This window comes from Thalassophryne amazonica, chromosome 4, assembly GCF_902500255.1.
Source record: "Thalassophryne amazonica chromosome 4, fThaAma1.1, whole genome shotgun sequence".
In the NCBI taxonomy this organism is placed as follows: domain Eukaryota; kingdom Metazoa; phylum Chordata; class Actinopteri; order Batrachoidiformes; family Batrachoididae; genus Thalassophryne; species Thalassophryne amazonica.
In genome coordinates this window covers 11,225,819-11,245,329 of record NC_047106.1, presented here as the reverse complement: position 1 = coordinate 11,245,329, position 19,511 = coordinate 11,225,819, and the positions used below count along the sequence as shown (strand labels likewise).

At 39.6% G+C, this 19,511-nt stretch overlaps 1 protein-coding gene across 2 annotated transcripts; it reads left to right on the top strand.

Annotated features, from left to right (window-relative positions):
- Window positions 1–335: 335 nt before the first annotated feature.
- sdhdb (succinate dehydrogenase complex, subunit D, integral membrane protein b) lies at window positions 336–18,456 on the top strand. Of its 2 annotated transcripts, none has more exons than XM_034169067.1 (4): window positions 336–418; window positions 9,084–9,194; window positions 12,144–12,294; window positions 18,209–18,456. In XM_034169067.1, the coding sequence occupies exons 1-4, from the start codon at window positions 370–372 to the stop codon at window positions 18,372–18,374; spliced, it is 477 nt and encodes a 158-aa protein (XP_034024958.1). In that variant the 5' UTR covers window positions 336–369; the 3' UTR covers window positions 18,375–18,456. The 2 variants fall into 2 exon arrangements, with proteins under 2 accessions (XP_034024958.1, XP_034024959.1); XM_034169068.1 differs by having other exon boundaries at window positions 12,147–12,294; window positions 18,209–18,374.
- Window positions 18,457–19,511: the final 1,055 nt, after the last annotated feature.

Sequence of the window (19,511 nt, the reverse complement as noted above, 5' to 3'; positions counted from 1 at the left end):
AAAAAAGGTTATTCTATTATCAAAATAATTGGTTAATTTAACTGTCGATTAATTGATTAACCATTGCAGCTACCAGTCAAAACAATGTTTGAAAACGTCAGAACCATTATCATTAAGATATGCATTTTAATTTTCAGCAATAATAAACACGCGTTTTATACACTAAAATAGCAGATTTTTTTTAAATCAAATTTTTATTAGTTTTAAATTTTATTAGTTTTAAATTTTTATTATTTAGTTACAGAAAAATGTCGCTAAAATATCATGTGCTCATGTTTGTATAATGGTTTGCGCACACCTACCACCAGGTGGCGGTAGGCTCCAGGCTGAGGCTCAGAGCTGCGGCGTGACCTTGCTCGGTTGGTCATCATGGCGGCTGTGGTCAGGTTGAGTTCTGTGTGTCGCAAAGGAATTAATCGTAAGTTTTTACTCATTTTCTCAGTATTTGTTAATAAATGTAGTTATTCCTCGAAAGCAGGGTAGATCTAAGAACGTTACTCTCAGCCAGCTGTTGTTCTGATGTTTGGCTTTATATTTGACCAGGGATTTGATTCAGTTCTTGAACGGTACTTGGTTCGAAACAAACTTAAAAAACTTTCTGATTATTTATTGGTGATTTATTTTGGACCATCCATCATTAATAAATGTTAAACAATGACTGTCTTTAAAAATTTTCTCCCCCAGAGCTGATATTTGCTAGGTGACATCCACAGATGGGGAGGAGGCTCTGTTCAGTGTTGCCTTGATTTGAGAGACTGGCGTCAACTCAGAACCTGGCGCCATTTTGGTTCCAACTGCGTTGAACTACTGAATGAACCTTGAATGTTTTTAACATTTAAAAAAATAATAATCATTTAACCACATACAGCAACACATCCAGGTACAGGTGCTATCAAAATAAATATCAAAATAGTTAAGCTGTCAAATTTACATACATTTACAATTTATGTTTTTTTTTTTTTTTTTATTAATTTAAAGCCTGATTTATGCAGCTGCAGCTCTGTAACTCCGTGTCATGCAATGACGTGTGTGACAGTTTAAAATTCTCCGTCTCTGGAATTATGCTTTATTCTGGACTAATTTGACTCCCAACCAGCTTTTCTTTCTGCAGTCATCACCTCCAAATCAAAGGTAAGCTGTATATTTTCCTCTTTTACCAACTTTGTGCTGTAAATGTACAAATGTTTCTGATCCATTTGCAATCGGCGTGCGCACTGTAAAAACTGTTATAATATGATGGGAGACGAAGGAGTAAAAACAGAAAAGTGTCAAATCACAGCCTTTTGTGTCTGATTTAACAGGTGCACATCAGGCTTCAGGTCCCAGTCTGAACACGGTTTGAAAAAAATAAACGGTCTGACTTTTAATCACAGAAATGACTCTGGTCCCATTTTCCTCAAATCAGCAGTGTCAGAGCTGAACTTTAATTTGTACCTCGGTACATCCAAACTGCTCGGGGTTTTTAATAGAAATACATTGCGATCGGACGGGACATTTTATCCGATGTGAGTGAAAAATCCATTGTATGTATAAAACAGACAAAATTAGTTATATGTAATGGATTAGTTACAGTCAGGAGGCGATGAACATCTACTGCATTGGGACGTGCAACTCATTTAATGACCGGGTCAAAATTTCCTCTGAAATTTTCTTTTTCTGCCAAATGTACAACCCCTGGCAAAAATTATGGAATCACCGGCCTCGGAGGATGTTCATTCAGTTGTTTAATTTTGTAGAAAAAAAGCAGATCACAGACATGACGCAAAACTAAAATCATTTCAAATGGCAACTTTCTGGCTTTAAGAAACACTATAAGAAATCAGGAAAAATGATTGTGGCAGTCAGTAACGGTTACTTTTTTTAGACCAAGCAGAGAGAAAAAAATATGGAATCACTCAATTCTGAGGAAAAAATTATGGAATCATGAAAATCAAAAGAACTCTCCAACACATCACTAGTATTTTGTTGCACCACCTCTGGCTTTTATAACAGCTTGTAGTCTCTGAGGCATGGACTTAATGAGTGACAAACAGTACTCTTCATCAATCTGGCTCCAACTTTCTCTGATTGCTGTTGCCAGATCAGCTTTGCAGGTTGGAGCCTTGTCATGGACCATTTTCTTCAACTTCCACCAAAGATTTTCAATTGGATTAAGATCCGGACTATTTGCAGGCCATGACATTGACCCTATGTGTCTTTTTGCAAGGAATGTTTTCACAGTTTTTGCTCTATGGCAAGATGCATTATCATCTTGAAAAATGATTTCATCATCCCCAAACATCCTTTCAATTGATGGGATAAGAAAAGTGTCCAAAATATCAACGTAAACTTGTGCATTTATTGATGATGTAATGACAGCCATCTCCCCAGTGCCTTTACCTGACATGCAGCCCCATATCATCAATGACTGTGGAAATTTACATGTTCTCTTCAGGCAGTCATCTTTATAAATCTCATTGGAACGGCACCAAACAAAAGTTCCAGCATCATCACCTTGCCCAATGCAGATTCGAGATTCATCACTGAATATGACTTTCATCCAGTCATCCACAGTCCACGATTGCTTTTCCTTAGCCCATTGTAACCTTGTTTTTTTCTGTTTAGGTGTTAATGATGGCTTTTGTTTAGCTTTTCTGTATGTAAATCCCATTTCCTTTAGGCGGTTTCTTACAGTTCGGTCACAGACGTTGACTCCAGTTTCCTCCCATTCGTTCCTCATTTGTTTTGTTGTGCATTTTCGATTTTTGAGACATATTGCTTTAAGTTTTCTGTCTTGACGCTTTGATGTCTTCCTTGGTCTACCAGTATGTTTGCCTTTAACAACCTTCCCATGTTGTTTGTATTTGGTCCAGAGTTTAGACACAGCTGACTGTGAACAACCGACATCTTTTGTAACATTGCGTGATGATTTACCCTCTTTTAAGAGTTTGATAATCCTCTCCTTTGTTTCAATCGACATCTCTCGTGTTGGAGCCATGATTCATGTCAGTCCACTTGGTGCAACAGCTCTCCAAGGTGTAATCACTCCTTTTTAGATGCAGACTAACGAGCAGATCTGATTTGATGCAGGTGTTAGTTTGGGGGATGAAAATTTACAGGGTGATTCCATAATTTATTCCTCAGAATTGAGTGAGTCCATATTTTTTTCCCTCTGCTTGGTCTAAAAAAAGTAATCGTTTGCCATTTGAAATGACTTTAGTTTTGTGTCATGTCTGTGATCTGCTTTTTTCTACAAAATTAAAGAACTGAATGAACATCTTCTGAGGCCGGTGATTCCATAATTTTTGCCAGGGGTTGTATTTGAGCCATTATGAAAATGTAATCTGCGTGCGCACTGTAAATACTATTATGATGGCAGATGAAGCAGTGACAGCAGGAAAGTGTCAAATCACAGCTTTTTATGTCTGATTTAACAGGTGCACGTCAGGCTTCGGATCCGAGTGAGCACGGTGTGAAAAAAATACATGGCTGTGCTTTTAATCACAGAAATGACTCCAGTCCCACATGCGAGGGATTTAATGGAAAATACACTGTGATCGGACGGGACATTTTATCCGATGTGAGCGAAAATCTGTTGTACAACAGTGCTTATTGCATGGAAAACAATGCAAAAACTTTGGGACTTTTTTGTCCAGTGACTGCAAATTTCCGATTGATGACAGTTTAGGTGAGTTTTACTGTACATGAGACTGAACAATAAATTTATCTCTCAAAGCTTTGACGATGAAGTCGCTTCCATCCCACATGGCTGACTTTATTTTCACAAATGGTTCTTCTGTTCGGATCTGAAGGGAATCTGTACATCTTGAAGCCCTTGCTGTGTCTATTTGTGCCTCCAAATGCACAGCAACCTGGCATATTTAGTGAATAAATAAATAAAATAGGTGGATTTACATGCAGACACATTAACAGCGAACAGTATTTTGAACCCAAGATGGCACCATGAATCACGTGACCAATTTTTTTCAGCTCGGCATATTGCCACTCTCTATCAAGGCACACTAGCTCTATCTGCCAATTAATTTTTTTTTTATACTACAGCTGCAACTGTTGATTATTCTGAGTCATTTATTATTCTAATTATTGCAAGAGCTGTAGTTATGTAGCTGTCGGCTGAAGAACAGATGGTCTTGTTCATCCGGGCAGCGTGGTGGCGAAGCAATTAGTGCACTTAATTACAGAGTGGAAGGTTCCTGGGTCAAGATATGCTTACATCACCAAGGACATTTCAAGGTACAACCCCTGGCAATAATTATGGAATCACTGGCCTCAGAGGATGTTCATTCAGTTGTTTAATTTTGTAGAAAAAAGCAGATCACAGACATGACACAAAACTAAAGTAATTTCAAATGGCAACTTTCTGGCTTTAAGAAACACTATAAGAAATCAGGAAAAATAATTGTGGCAGTCAGTAACGGTTACTTTTTTAGACCAAGCAGAGGGAAAAATATATGGACTCACTCAATTCTGAGGAATAAGTTATGGAATCACCCTGTAAATTTTCATCCCCAAAACTAACACCTGCATCAAATCAGATCTGCTCGTTAGTCTGCATCTAAAAAGGAGTGATCACACCTTGGAGAGCTGTTGCACCAAGTGGACTGACATGAATCATGGCTCCAACACGAGAGATGTCAATTGAAACGAAGGAGATGATTATCAAACTCTTAAAAGAAGGTAAATCATCACGCAATGTTGCAAAAGATGTTGGTTGTTCACAGTCAGCTGTGTCTAAACTCTGGACCAAATACAAACAACATGGGAAGGTTGTTAAAGGCAAACATACTGGTAGCCCAAGGAAGACATCATAGCGTCAAGACAGAAAACTTAAAGCAATTTGTCTCAAAAATCGAAAAATGTACAACAAAACAAATGAGGAACGAATGGGAGGAAACTGGAGTCAACGTCTGTGACCAAACTGTAAGAAACCACCTAAAGGAAATGGGATTTACATACAGAAAAGCTAAACGAAAGCCATCATCATCACCTAAACAGAAAAAAACAAGGTTACAATGGGCTAAGGAAAAGCAATCGTGGACTGTGGATGACTGGATGAAAGTCATATTCAGTGATGAATCTCGAATCTGCATTGGGCAAGGTGATGATGCTGGAACTTTTGTTTGGTGCCTTTCCAATGAGATTTATAAAGATGACTGCCTGAAGAGAACATGTAAATTTCCACAGTCATTGATGATATGGGGCTGCATGTCAGGTAAAGGCACTGGGGAGATGGCTGTCATTACATCATCAATAAATGCACAAGTTTATGTTGATATTTTGGACACTTTTCTTATCCCATCAATTGAAAGGATGTTTGGGGATGATGAAATCATTTTTCAAGATGATAATGCATCTTGCCATAGAGCAAAAACTGTGAAAACATTCCTTGCCAAAAGACACATAGGGTCAATGTCATGGCCTGCAAATAGTCCGGATCTTAATCAAATTGAGAATCTTTTGTGGAAGTTGAAGAAAATGGTCCATGACAAGGCTCCAGCCTGCAAAGCTTATCTGGCAACAGCAATCAGAGAAAGGTGGAGCCAGATTGATGAAGAGTACTGTTTGTCACTCATTAAGTCCATGCCTCAGAGACTGCAAGCTGTTATAAAAGCCAGAGGTGGTGCAACAAAATACTAGTGATGTGTTGGAGCATTCTTTTGTTTTTCATGATTCCATAATATTTTCCTCAGAATTGAGTGATTCCATATTTTTTTCTCTCTGCTTGGTCTAAAAAAGTAACCGTTACTGACTGCCACAATTATTTTTCCTGATTTCTTATAGTGTTTCTTAAAGCCAGAAAGTTGCCATTTGAAATGACTTTAGTTTTGTGTCATGTCTGTGATCTGCTTTTTTTCTACAAAATTAAACAACTGAATGAACATCCTCTGAGGCCGGTGATTCCATAATTTTTGCCAGGGGTTGTGTAAACAACAGCACACAGAATGTTAGATGTAGCGAAACGGAGATGGTGTGAAATAGGAATCATGCTCAAATGGTGCAGGTTGATGGCTGGTTCGTTCTGAGGATGTTTTCACTGTGTGGTTCCTCAGCAACCACACACAGGGGAGAGGGAATAAGCCATCTCACACTCCCAGGTGACACACTGCATTGTGGGAGAGGTGAGAGGTCATCTGATCCAAACACAGCCAACGCATGTGAGCAGCTATTTAAATCCAAGTAATTTCTCTGTTTATTAGTATTTTGTCTGATTGTCAGCAGTAGCTGCAGTAATTCCAGCTCCAATAGCATATATTAAAGTTGCTGCAGTAATAAAGCTTGTAGTTGGATCTCAGTGCTCTTAACTGAGTGTCCCGCAATGTTTGAAGCATTTTTTTAAGACTTTGAGAGCAAAACAGAGCAAAGGACTACAGCGACAACTCAGTATCTATAAGAAAGAATCAGATGTAATAATGAAGTGATGACAAACACACCTCCAAAATAGAGTCTGTATTACATCATTTCCTCAATGACTCGGGTGGATTGTGTCAGTTATAATGCAGTCCAAAGTGTTTACATGGAAGATTAGAGTGTTCAAAGCAGGCCAGGTCACCTGGTTACCCCAGCTAGGAATAAAGGAATAGGACTGCTGCTGTTCTGTTGTGGGTTTTCTTCTCTTCGCTGGGGTTATGATTAAGAGGGGCGCCGGGGGCTGGAGGTGAAATTATTGGCCCAAGAATGTTTTCATTAATCAAGAACGAAAGTTGGAGATTACACTGTAATTCCAACCATAAGCGATACCAACTAGTGATCCGGCGGCGTTATTCCCATGGCCTGCCGGACAGTGTCCGGTGTACGGGCAAGATGGAAGGGCACCGCCAGGACTCTGCGGATTAATCGCTTTTTGGCTCCCACCGGCTCCTGTCAGTGTTTACAATCACCACTCTTAGTTGGTGGAGTCCGGTAAATTCTGAAAACGACTCCAGCATGGTAACAAGTTACGTGGTCGGCGTCAGCTTAGAGGGACAAGTGGCGTTCAGCCACATAAGATTGAGCAGAAACATCGGTAATTCTGCCAGTAGTGAAAAAGAAAGCAGTCATGCAAACTCCAGCCATATTGTTTAAGCCTGCAGCAAACCCGGACCTTTGACCTGGAAGCGCTATAGGCTTTCCCAGGCATGCACACTCGAAACTTTGAGATGGCTTATTCACAGCTGTGGGGTGTTTTTGGGTAGCACATCTCCATCCCCTCCTGGGTCTGGGGGATATTTCTAATGGCCACGGGTCCCCATGCCCAGCCTTCTGCAGTGGTGGCAGTCTCGCACAGAGCAGACAGTTTTTGCCGATAGGATGCTCTCTCAGGACCTTTGCTGGATATTTATCCCACCTCTGCAGCAATGACAGAGACACAACTGCCACCTGCCCTGGGGAGGTCCCCAGTGCACAGCCTCGCCCTCATACTGCAGCAGACAACTGAAATGATCCTTCAAATGGTGATACAAGCCCCAAATTCAGCACAAATACTCCTTAGATATTACTCTTTTGGAAAAAAAAACAACTGACTGGCCACTGACAGGGGACCAGGCAGGGGTCAATTCCATAGGGGTCAAAATTTAAAAACGCTCCAATCAAATTGAAAACTACACCTCATTACTTGTCTGACCCTAAAGATTCCAAAAAGGTACAGTTTGGACTGTCTATGACTGAATATTCTGGAGTTATGGGGTAAAAACAGTAAGAATGGTGACAAAGATCAGTTTCAGTTTGTACAGGGGTCAAAAACTAAAGTTGCTCCAATTTTGGTAAAAAAGTGATACAAATTATTGGTTGAGCTAATAGGATTAATAAATAGAATAGTTTTGTCTGTGTTGAATGTTTGGTCTCCAAAGTAAAGGTCAATATTGACGTCCATTGGATTCTATGACGTGATATATGTTACCCTGTAATGTGATAACTAAGCATGACGTGGTGCAAACTATTTCTCTTTAAAACCCTATTAGCTCAAATAATTTGCATCACTTTTTACCAAATTTGGAGTAACTTGAACTTTTGACCCCTGTACAAACTGAAATTGACCTTTGTCCCCATTCTTACTGTTTTTACCCCATAACATTCAGTCATAGATAGTACAAACTATACCTTTTTGGAATCTTTATGTTCAATATGATTGGAGCATTTTAAAATTTTGATCCTTGTGAAATTCTTCAATTGACCCCTACGTGGCTGCCTATTGAAAATTCAAGTGGACAGTCTAGTTTTTTGTTTTTGTTTTTTTCCCCTAAAGAGTAATGTCTATTTGTGCCGAATTTGGTGCTTGCATCACCATTTGAAGGATTCCTCTGTAAATATTCTGTTATCTGCTGCACTGCAGTGGCCGGTCCTGCGTTGGCTGCCAAACCTCTGTAGTGAGTCTCGTACACGCCTCAGCTTTCCCAGCTCACCGCACCCCATTGGTACCACGTTGGTAGACTGTAGGGGCATTTGTCTAGGTTGTGTTAGTTTCTGGTCATACCTGGCCCTGGCATGTGGTGGGAGTTCATCATAATACGGGTATGTCATTGAAGCCGCCATTGCACTCTCATTGTTTGTGCCGTACAATCGCCACCAGCCCCCACGACTGAAGCAGGATCTACTAAATTCCCGGCTGTGTAGAGAGATCAGGTGCTTGTTGACCTTTAGCATTCCAGTAATGGCATTGATGGTCATGACAACACCATGACTTTTTATAAAAAACTGTTCACTTTGTTGTTTACTGATCTCTTCCTCACATGGCGCTTGTTTGGAAGCAAAAACTTGATCAGAGCTTCCAGTTGCCATTTACAGTTATGTAAACAGTCCAATTCTGTTTGAGCGTAATGACCAACAGTGTTGTGAAGGTATTTCAGTGTTTGATTAGCAACAGTGTCAAACATCGCTGCGTATTGTCAATATTTTCACTTTACATGTCAGCTTCCCACCCCAACGGGATTTTGGAGTGGACTTATGATCCGGGGCCTTTGGGGGGCACCTTTTTAAAATCTGATGTCCAATTAAAGCTTTTGGGGGAACTTCACAGATGTTACTTTCGGTTTTGAGGCTTTGTGAGGATTTTCAAAAATATCTGCTAATGAATTCTGCTTTTTTTCCCCCCCTCTTTTTCTGTTCAGCTTTGTTCTTTAGAAGCTCGTTATTGGCCCGGCCGGTGGTTATGACACACAGATATCAGGAGCAGCCCCACCTGCTGGCAGCCAGGATTCATTCATCGCAGGCGCTGCACGGTCAGCATTCACAAACTTAATTTGTTTATTTTAGCTTTCGGATTTCTTACGCTATGTTTAAGATTCATTTATGCATCGCACACAAATACATTTGAAAGCTGGGTTGTTTTTTTTTGTTTGTTTTCTTCTGTCAACAAAGTTGGAGGAGGTTATGTTTATTTGTGCACAGCCTGGAGTTTTTCATATATCATTATGAAAAAGATCCAATTTCTTTCATATTTGAGAGCGTTATGTAGGATGGTATCCTTTATTGACTGACAAGGTTTGACCTGGAGCTGATCCAGATTACAGACTTTTTGGCCATTTAAGTTTAACATTGAAAACCCCATTTAATGTACATTTTACATTATATTTTAATCAAACATGCCCCAATCACTCTCATATTTGAAAGTGAAGTGCAGACTGACACTCTCTATCACCTGACAAAGTTTGATCTGGATTGTGGATTTTGTGGATATTTGAATTTAATATTGAAAAGCCCATTTGGTGTACATTTTGCATTATATCAATCAAAAGTGCCTCAGTCACTAATTTTTCTGTTATGGATTTACCTACACCACCAAAATTGGATAGACCTTCCAATTTTATGCATGTTTGTCCTCCAGTTTTCAGTTGGAAACCAAGTGCCAAAAATCAATGATAAATTGTGCATAGGAGAGATAACCAATGTTCTGTGAAAATTATCTGAAAAAGAATTCAGAAAAGAAAAACACCTGACAACACATCAAAAACCTTTGATTCAAGCACATGAACTAAATGCTGCTGACATTTAATTGCATCTAATGTAGCTTATGAAAATTCACATCTAACAAGACTTTAACCTTGAAAATTTTTTCCAAGGTAAAAATTTGTGGAATTGGAAACTAGTGTACATTTCTCTTTTACAGCCAAACTTGGTATTTTTGTTTTACATATGATGAGAGGTTTCAAAAAAAAATTGGTGAACCTTTTCATACCTGGTACATTTTTTTCTCTACAGCCCAATATTTGATCAAGGTTGAGTGCTGTTTGGCAAAAATGATGAAATTCAGTTTTAATGGACTGACAAACTAGGAAATTATCTTAGATTTAAAAAATAACTTTATTCAGCATCTTTACACATACCTTAAACATTTTCAGCATATTTCAGTGTCCTACTTCATGTTTTTTGCACGAAAAACAGACATTTTTGGCTAATTTTGGTCGAAAAATTACTTTCAGTTTGAAAGTCACTCAAAGTTTGGTGACTTACTACAAATTTATTTTCAATGTAAGGGGCCCAAAATTGGACATCTTTGTGTGGTTCTTTAGTGAAAAAGTAATTCAGTTTTAGTTTCCCATGCAGTGTAGGGAGACAGAGGGGGTCAATGTAAACAAAGATCATCCCTACCCCCAAAAACCCAATTTTACCATATTCACTCATAAAGTTGTAAGTCAACAAATAATTGCAATAGGAGGTTACTTTTGAACTCTAGATATAGGTTTTTCATACCAAGGGATTAAATGACACCACTTTCAGCCTCATTAGAGGTTACCTGATTTGGATAATTGCAACATGGCATGACTTTTTTTTTAAATGAATTTCCTTCTGGAGTCATTACTAGTATACTAAAACAATGCTTGAAAGACAATGCTGCCATCTATCATAAAAAGGTGATACTTCATCATCTTACATGTGCATCAGAAAGAAGCCATTTTATTTTCTTTGTTTTTAAAGTGAAAGTGTTGCAACATATGTACATTTGAAGACATGTGAATCCTAGCCTTGTCTAATAAGTAAAAGGTACGTTTTGAGGAGAGACTTAGATCAATTATATCAATTTCCAAATGATGTATATTTGTTTTTAGGCCCTTACATGTACTAGTATGTAGGCATACACATGACCCATCCTGCCATGCCTGCTTATAATTACGAGGATATGATTTAGGAATGCTGCTTTATGCAAGTTTACGCACCAAATCAATTTATGCAATACATCCCTGTTCTTTGCTTATTGCTTGCAACCATGATTGTACACATAATTTGAAAGTAACCTCCTATTGCAATTATTTGTTGACTTACAACTTTGAGTGAATATGGTAAAATCGGGTTTTTGGGGGTAGGGATGATCTTTGTTTACATTGACCCCCTCTGTCACCCTACACTGCATGGGAAACTAAAACTGAATTACTTTTTCACTAAAGAACCACACAAAGATGTTTTTGACCAATTTTGGGCCCCTTATCATTGAAAATAAATTTGTAGGAAGTCACCAAACTTTGAGTGGCTTTCAAACTGAAAGTGATTTTTTTTTTTTTTTTAACCAAAATTAGCCAAACATGTGTGTTTTTCATTTAAAAAACATGAAGTAGGACATTGAAACATGCTTAAAATGTTTAAGGTATGTGTAAAGATGCTGAATAAAGTTATTTTTTAAATCTAAGATAATTTCCTAGTTTGTCAGTCCATTAAAACTGAATTTCGTCATTTTTGCCAAACAACACTCAACCTTGATCAAATATTGGGCTGTAGAGAAAAAACGTACCAGGTATGAAAGGTTCACCAAGTTTTTTTGTAACCTCTCATCATATGTAAAACAAAAATACCACGTTTGGCTGTAAGAGAAATGTACCCTCCCCAGAGCCTATACTATTAGTTGAGGTTTGTGCTCTGAGTGCGGTGCTCTATTTATTTATTTTTTTCTTCTTTGTGATGGAAGAAGTTGGAAAAATTATTTTGTAAATTAAGGAATCATTCTGATATTTTCAGTAGACTCAGTTGCAGTTGTCAAAAATGGAGGTGGACACAGCTCGACACTTACCGAAACAAAGTGACAGGATATGAGACAACGAAAAAATAAATCGGTAACTAAAAATAAATGTCTAACCACCAGAAGGAGCGCAGTTCAAATGTAATATTGGACTTGATGTTAGCAGATTTTATTCCCTCCCCGTTTTATATTCTGATGTGTTGTTGGTCTTTGTATACAGCAGCCTCCAGTTCTAAAGCCGCCTCCCTGCACTGGACGGCAGAGCGCATGCTGACTGTCCTCCTGCTCGCCATGGGGCCTGTCGCGTATTTCAACCCGGGTCCTGTCGTGGACTACTCGCTGGCCGCCGCCCTCACCCTGCACGGACACTGGTGAGATGTTTTACATTTGAATTCAAACTGTATATTGGCAGTTTTGACCTTGACCTCTTACTGATCACTTGTTCCCATCCATAAACCCAGATATATCTGCCAGCAGGTTAACGAATCAGGAAAACTCCCCAGCGGTCCAGATTGTTTCTCATCCACTGGCCCGTACAGAACTCTGTTCCACAGGGACTGTGCGGTGAAACTAACACAGCTGTCACGAGGCGTTAGTTTGGCTGCAGGTTTTCTGATTGTGTTTACAGACATCAAATCAAATCAATTTTATTTTTATAGCGCCAAATCACAACAAACAGTTGCCCCAAGGCGCTTTATATTGTAAGGCAAAAGCCATACAATAATTACAGAAAAACCCCAACGGTCAAAACGACCCCCTATGAGCAAGCACTTGGCGACAGTGGGAAGGAAAAACTCCCTTTTAACAGGAAGAAACCTCCAGCAGAACCAGGCTCAGGGAGGGGCAGTCTTCTGCAGGGACTGGTTGGGGCTGAGGGCAGAGAATCAGAAAAAAGACATGCTGTGGAAGAGAGCAGAGATCAGTCACTAATGATTAAATGCAGAGTGGTGCATACAGAGCAAAAAGAGAAAGAAACACTCAGTGCATCATGGGAACCTCCCAGCAGTAAGAGAAAGAAACACTCAGTGCATCATGGGAACCTCCCAGCAGTAAGAGAAAGAAACACTCAGTGCATCATGGGAACCCCCCAGCAGTCTAAGTCTGTAGCAGCATAACTAAGGGATGGTTCAGGGTCACCTGATCCAGCCCTAACTATAAGCTTTAGCAAATAGGAAAGTTTTAAGCCTAATCTTAAAAGTAGAGAGGGTGTCTGTCTCCCTGATCCGAATTGGGAGCTGGTTCCAGAGGAGAGGAGCCTGAAAGCTGAAGGCTCTGCCTCCCATTCTACTCTTAAAAACCCTAGGAACAACAAGTAAGACTGCAGTCTGAGAGCGAAGCGCTCTATTGGGGTGATATGGTACTATGAGGTCCCTAAGATAAGATGGGACCTGATTATTCAAAACCTTATAAGTAAGAAGAAGAATTTTAAATTCTATTCCGGAATTAACAGGAAGCCAATGAAGAGAAGCCAGTATGGGTGAAATATGCTCTCTCCTTCTAGTCCCTGTCAGTAGTCTAGCTGCAGCATTTTGAATTAACTGAAGGCTTTTCAGGGAACTTTTAGGACAATCTGATAATAATAAATTACAATAGTCCAGCCTAGAAGAAATAAATGCATGAATTAGTTGTTCAGCATCACTCTGAGACAAGACCTTTCTAGTTTTAGAGATGTTGCGCAAATGCAAAAAAGCAGTCCTACATATTTGCTTAATATAATGAGCAAATATGTAGGACTTCCTCATTTTATTGTATAATAAAATGATGTGGGCTTCATAGATAATTGGCAAAGCTTCTGGGGAAAACCTGGTCTTGTTAGGAGAGACGGCATCCATCCCACTTTGGATGGAGCAGCTCTCATTTCTAGAAATCTGGCCAATTTTCTTAAATCCTCCAAACCGTGACTATCCAGGGTGGGGACCAGGAAGCAGAGTTGTAGTCTTACACACCTCTCTGCAGCTTCTCTCCCCCTGCCATCCCCTCATTACCCCATCCCTGTAGAGACGGTGCCTGCTCCCAGACCACCAATAACCAGCAAAAATCTATTTAAGCATAAAAATTCAAAAAGAAAAATAATATAGCACCTTCAACTGCACCACAGACTAAAACAGTTAAATGTGGTCTATTAAACATTAGGTCTCTCTCTTCTAAGTCCCTGTTAGTAAATGATATAATAATTGATCAACATATTGATTTATTCTGCCTTACAGAAACCTGGTTACAGCAGGATGAATATGTTAGTTTAAATGAGTCAACACCCCCGAGTCACACTAACTGCCAGAATGCTCGTAGCACGGGCAGAGGTGGAGGATTAGCAGCAATGTTCCATTCCAGCTTATTAATTAATCAAAAATCCAGACAGAGCTTTAATTCATTTGAAAGCTTGACTCTTAGTCTTGTCCATCCAAATTGGAAGTCCCAAAAACCAGTTTGATTTGTTATTATCTATCGTCCACCTGGTCGTTACTGTGAGTTTCTCTGTGAATTTTCAGACCTTTTGTCTGACTTAGTGCTTAGCTCAGATAAGATAATTCTAGTGGGCGATTTTAACATCCACACAGATGCTGAGAATGACAGCCTCAACACTGCATTTAATCTATTATTAGACTCAATTGGCTTTGCTCAAAATGTAAATGAGTCCACCCACCACTTTAATCATATCTTAGATCTTGTTCTGACTTATGGTATGGAAATTGAAGACTTAACAGTATTCCCTGAAAACTCCCTTCTGTCTGATCATTTCTTAATAACATTTACATTTACTCTGATGGACTACCCAGCAGTGGGGAATAAGTTTCATTACACTAGAAGTCTTTCAGAAAGCGCTGTAATTAGGTTTAAGGATATGATTCCTTCTTTATGTTCTCTAATGCCATATACCAACACAGTGCAGAGTAGCTACCTAAACTCTGTAAGTGAGATAGAGTATCTCGTCAATAGTTTTACATCCTCATTGAAGACAACTTTGGATGCTGTAGCTCCTCTGAAAAAGAGAGCTTTAAATCAGAAGTGTCTGACTCCGTGGTATAACTCACAAACTCGTAGCTTAAAGCAGATAACCCGTAAGTTGGAGAGGAAATGGCGTCTCACTAATTTAGAAGATCTTCACTTAGCCTGGAAAAAGAGTCTGTTGCTCTATAAAAAAGCCCTCCGTAAAGCATGGACATCTTACTACTCATCACTAATTGAAGAAAATAAGAACAACCCCAGGTTTCTTTTCAGCACTGTAGCCAGGCTGACAGAGTCAGAGCTCTATTGAGCCGAGTATTCCTTTAACTTTAACTAGTAATGACTTCATGACTTTCTTTGCTAATAAAATTTTAACTATTAGAGAAAAAATTACTCATAACCATCCCAAAGACGTATCGTTATCTTTGGCTGCTTTCAGTGATGCCGGTATTTGGTTAGACTCTTTCTCTCCGATTGTTCTGTCTGTTATTTTCATTAGTTACTTCATCCAAACCATCAACATGTCTATTAGACCCCATTCCTACCAGGCTGCTCAAGGAAGCCCTACCATTATTTAATGCTTCGATCTTAAATATGATCAATCTATCTTTATTAGTTGGCTATGTACCACAGGCTTTTAAGGTGGCAGTAATTAAACCATTACTTAAAAAGCCATCACTTGACCCAGCTATAGGCCAATCTCCAACCTTCCTTTTCTCTCAAAAATTCTTGAAAAGGTAGTTGTAAAACAGCTAACTGATCATCTGCAGAGGAATGGTCTATTTGAAGAGTTTCAGTCAGGTTTTAGAATTCATCATAGTACAGAAACAGCATTAGTGAAGGTTACAAATGATCTTCTTATGGCCTCAGACAGTGGACTCATCTCTGTGCTTGTTCTGTTAGACCTCAGTGCTGCTTTTGATACTGTTGACCATAAAATTTTATTACAGAGATTAGAGCATGCCATAGGTATTAAAGGCACTGCGCTGCGGTGGTTTGAATCATATTTATCTAATAGATTACAATTTGTTCATGTAAATGGGGAATCTTCTTCACAGACTAAGGTTAATTATGGAGTTCCACAACGTTCTGTGCTAGGACCAATTTTATTCACTTTATACATGCTTCCCTTAGGCAGTATTATTAGATGGCATTGCTTAAATTTTCAATGTTACGCAGATGATACCCAGCTTTATCTATCCATGAAGCCAGAGGACACACACCAATTAGCTAAACTGCAGGATTGTCTTACAGACATAAAGACATGGATGACCTCTAATTTCCTGCTTTTAAACTCAGATAAAACTGAAGTTATTGTACTTGGCCCCACAAATCATAGAAACATGGTGTCTAACCAGATTCTTACTCTGGATGGCATTACCCTGACCTCTAGTAATACTGTGAGAAATCTTGGATTTGTGGGGCCAAGTACAATAACTTCAGTTTTATCTGAATTTAAAAGCAGGAAATTAGAGGTCATCCATGTCTTTATGTCTGTAAGACATTCCTGCAGTTTAATTAATTGGTGTGTGTCCTCTGGCTTCATGGATAGATGAAGCTAGGTATCATCTGCGTAACAATGAAAATTTAAGCAATGCTTTCTAATAGTACTGCTTAAGGGAAGCATGTATAAAGTGAATAAAATCTGAGACATGAGAAAACGGCTTTAGCCTAGTGTCACAGCAATGTGCTCATCCATCAGTTAGCACAGAGGCTCCGTGGCACAGCAGGAAGGGTGCACAAATCCCAGTCATGAGAAGCGATAAGTCCATTAAAGAATCAGCGGTCAGGCCAGACTGAAATGTCAGAGGTCGTGATCCACCCTCCTCAGCCAAAAGCAGTTAGAGGAAAACTAGTCCCAGTTCAAAACTGATTTGTGCTTTGACAGGAATAGTTCAAATTGTTCCCATCAGAACAACAACAAAAAAAACAAATAAAAAAGGTGCAAAACTTTAAATCCAGTGGATTTAATTGCAGACCCTCGCCCCTGCTGATTAGTTCCATGTTTCAAAGAAAAAAATTACCATTTTTTGTCTTTCCGAATGTTCTGTGCTAAAAGGCTGCGTTACGCTGTCATAGGTAGCCACTCCATTATGCAGTAGTGACAGAACCTACAAGGGTCATTCAGCTTTTATTCCCGCTGAAGCAACCCACACATGGTCAGATCACCAAGACACTTATTCTGGATTTCCCCAGTCCACCCAGCTGGAAATATATACTGACTTCGCTGGGGAAGTAACCTGCGTCAGACTGGATTCCCTTCCAGGGGGAGTCGGAGACTCTCATCAAGAGCCCTACCAATGTGGTTGGAGGCTGGTACCACAGATATTGGGAAGTAAAAAAAATTATATTACTGATGATATCTGCCAGTATAGACATCATGAAATGTTAGGAATCATTGTCATTTCTTATCAAACCTTTATGACAAAGAATTGTGAGGCTTAATGTTTTACAGTTTAAACATGCACTTTTTTTTTAAATAACTGTAAACCAACCAACCAACTCATGTCAAGCTGCCTTCACTTAGATTGGCTGTCGGCATGTTGCATCGCTCAGCAGTGGCATAAAATAGACTACTTCTCATTTATTTTGGCCCCACCTACCTGGCAATATAGTGACCACTTGTCTGTTGTTGCTGCAGACACCCACTCTGACTGAAAATGAATGCCAACTGGTCGGTTTGCCTCGGTCTCTTGAAGGTAACATGGTCGGGGGTGATGGGGTCCCAGCCATGCTTGACAGCATTGTAAACTATGGTAAATGGACTGCATTTATATAGCACTTTTCCATCTGCATCAGAAGCTCAAAGCGCTTTATAATTGTGCTTCACATTCACCCATTCACACACCGATGTCAGGGTGCTGCTCTCCAAGACACTCAGTAAACACCAGGAGCAATTTGGGGATTAAGGACCTTGCCCAAGGGCCCTTAGTGATTTTCCGGTCTGGCTGGGTTTTGAACCAAGGATTGTCTGGTCTGAAGCCCAACATTTAACCACTAGACCCCCCCATGCTGTTGGCGCACCTTCTGCTGGACAGACTAGATACTGATATCATTTCCCAACAGCCAAAGTGTTTTTTCTGCATTCTTCATTCAGTAAAATACAGTAAAACTTTTCATATCGGCAAAATTAACGGCGATATCGATATGGTTGTGAAAGACTCATATCAGCCGAGTGATTCCACTTGGGCTCTACTCTCATAAACTTCATGCCTTATACTTTTTCACATAACTTCAGAGTAGAAAACAGACTTTTAGCTACAGCTCATGTTTGAAAACTAATTTCTGCATCACCACTGACAGTTGTTTTTATTTTTCTCTCTCTCTCTCTCGCTGAAGGGGTATCGGGCAGGTGTTGACGGACTACGTTCATGGTGATGCCAAAGTCAAGATTGCCAAAGCAGGTCTCTTCGTCCTCTCTACCGTCACCTTCGCCGGACTTTGCTACTTCAACTACCATGACGTGGGAATTTGCAAAGCCGTTGCTCTATTATGGCGCAAATAAACGAGATGGACTCAGGAGCTCGGGAGGTGGGACTGACGCACCTGCACACCGGGATGGGATGAAACTCGTCCTGTACGATTGTATATATATATAAAAAAAAAAAGTTCTGTGTACATTCTTAAAACCATCACATTGAGTATATCCGTTGATCAGTGCAGCTCAGACTCTACTTCCTGAGGGACCGGCGTCTGGATTCTCTCCTTACATGTTGGCAATTGGCTTTGATGTGTCTTAAATTTCAAATGCTGTCACTTTAATTTCTCCATTGTTAACGCTTCACTGTCAGTTCTACAGGCTGAGCTGCATCGTCTCTGCTCGCAGCTGTAAAACGCTATCAGTTCCAGTGGACTGGTGTTCCATCCAGGAGGAGTCACAGCTGGAGCTGCATGGTCCACACTGCTGGAAGGATTCTTTTTCCAAACTCCTACAGAGATTCACAGTCGCTCAGGAAGCTTTAACAAAATGCAAATGTTATTTACTGGGTAACCGTGAGGGATCATCCATGGATTTGATCAGGATCTGGTGCAGTTGCTGGGTTTTGGATTTTTTTTTTTTTTTTTTTTTTTTTTTTTTTTTTTGGTGGGGGGTGGGGTGTAAGCGTGTGGGTTTTCGGCACAGGTGCGTGTGTGCTCTGAAGCTCTTTGTACTCATGTGACCTGAACATTAATCTGATCGTTTTGAGGGTTCTAGTTGACGGTTATCTGTGCTGCTGTAAATGAAGGACGGACAAAACACGGCGGAAAAATACAGACTGACACGGCCCTTCCCTGTCACTGTCGTCTGATAAACAAATTAATTCCAACTCTCATCTTTCTCACGTTGTCATCCAATTTAGTGTGTTCTCCAGATTATAAATTGCATCTGTCAAAAAACCCACATAATTAAGAAAATAAAAATGCAACAGAATATAAATCTTTTTTTCTTTTTTTTTTTTACATTTTGCAAGAACTCAAGAGGAAAACACCTCTTTTTCAACATATAAGTTGCGCTAGCGTATAATTCGCAGGATTTCCCAAATTAGTCAAAAAACAGGTGTTATAGTCTGGAAAATATGGTACTGTCTTGCATGTCTGTACATATCTTGGGTCTGTTGTGCACGTCCTCAGAAATTTAAAATGCAACATCCACAAGCCACAC

What these genes read in the sequence shown, in the direction of transcription:
- sdhdb (XM_034169067.1), top strand. Translation starts at nt 370, where the DNA reads ATGGCGGCTGTGGTCAGGTTGAGTTCTGTGTGTCGCAAAGGAATTAAT. An exon ending in GTGTCGCAAAGGAATTAATC is followed by an intron (nt 419 to 9,083) that starts GTAAGTTTTTAC and finishes TTTTCTGTTCAG; the next exon opens with CTTTGTTCTTTAGAAGCTCG. An exon ending in TTCATCGCAGGCGCTGCACG is followed by an intron (nt 9,195 to 12,143) that starts GTCAGCATTCAC and finishes CTTTGTATACAG; the next exon opens with CAGCCTCCAGTTCTAAAGCC.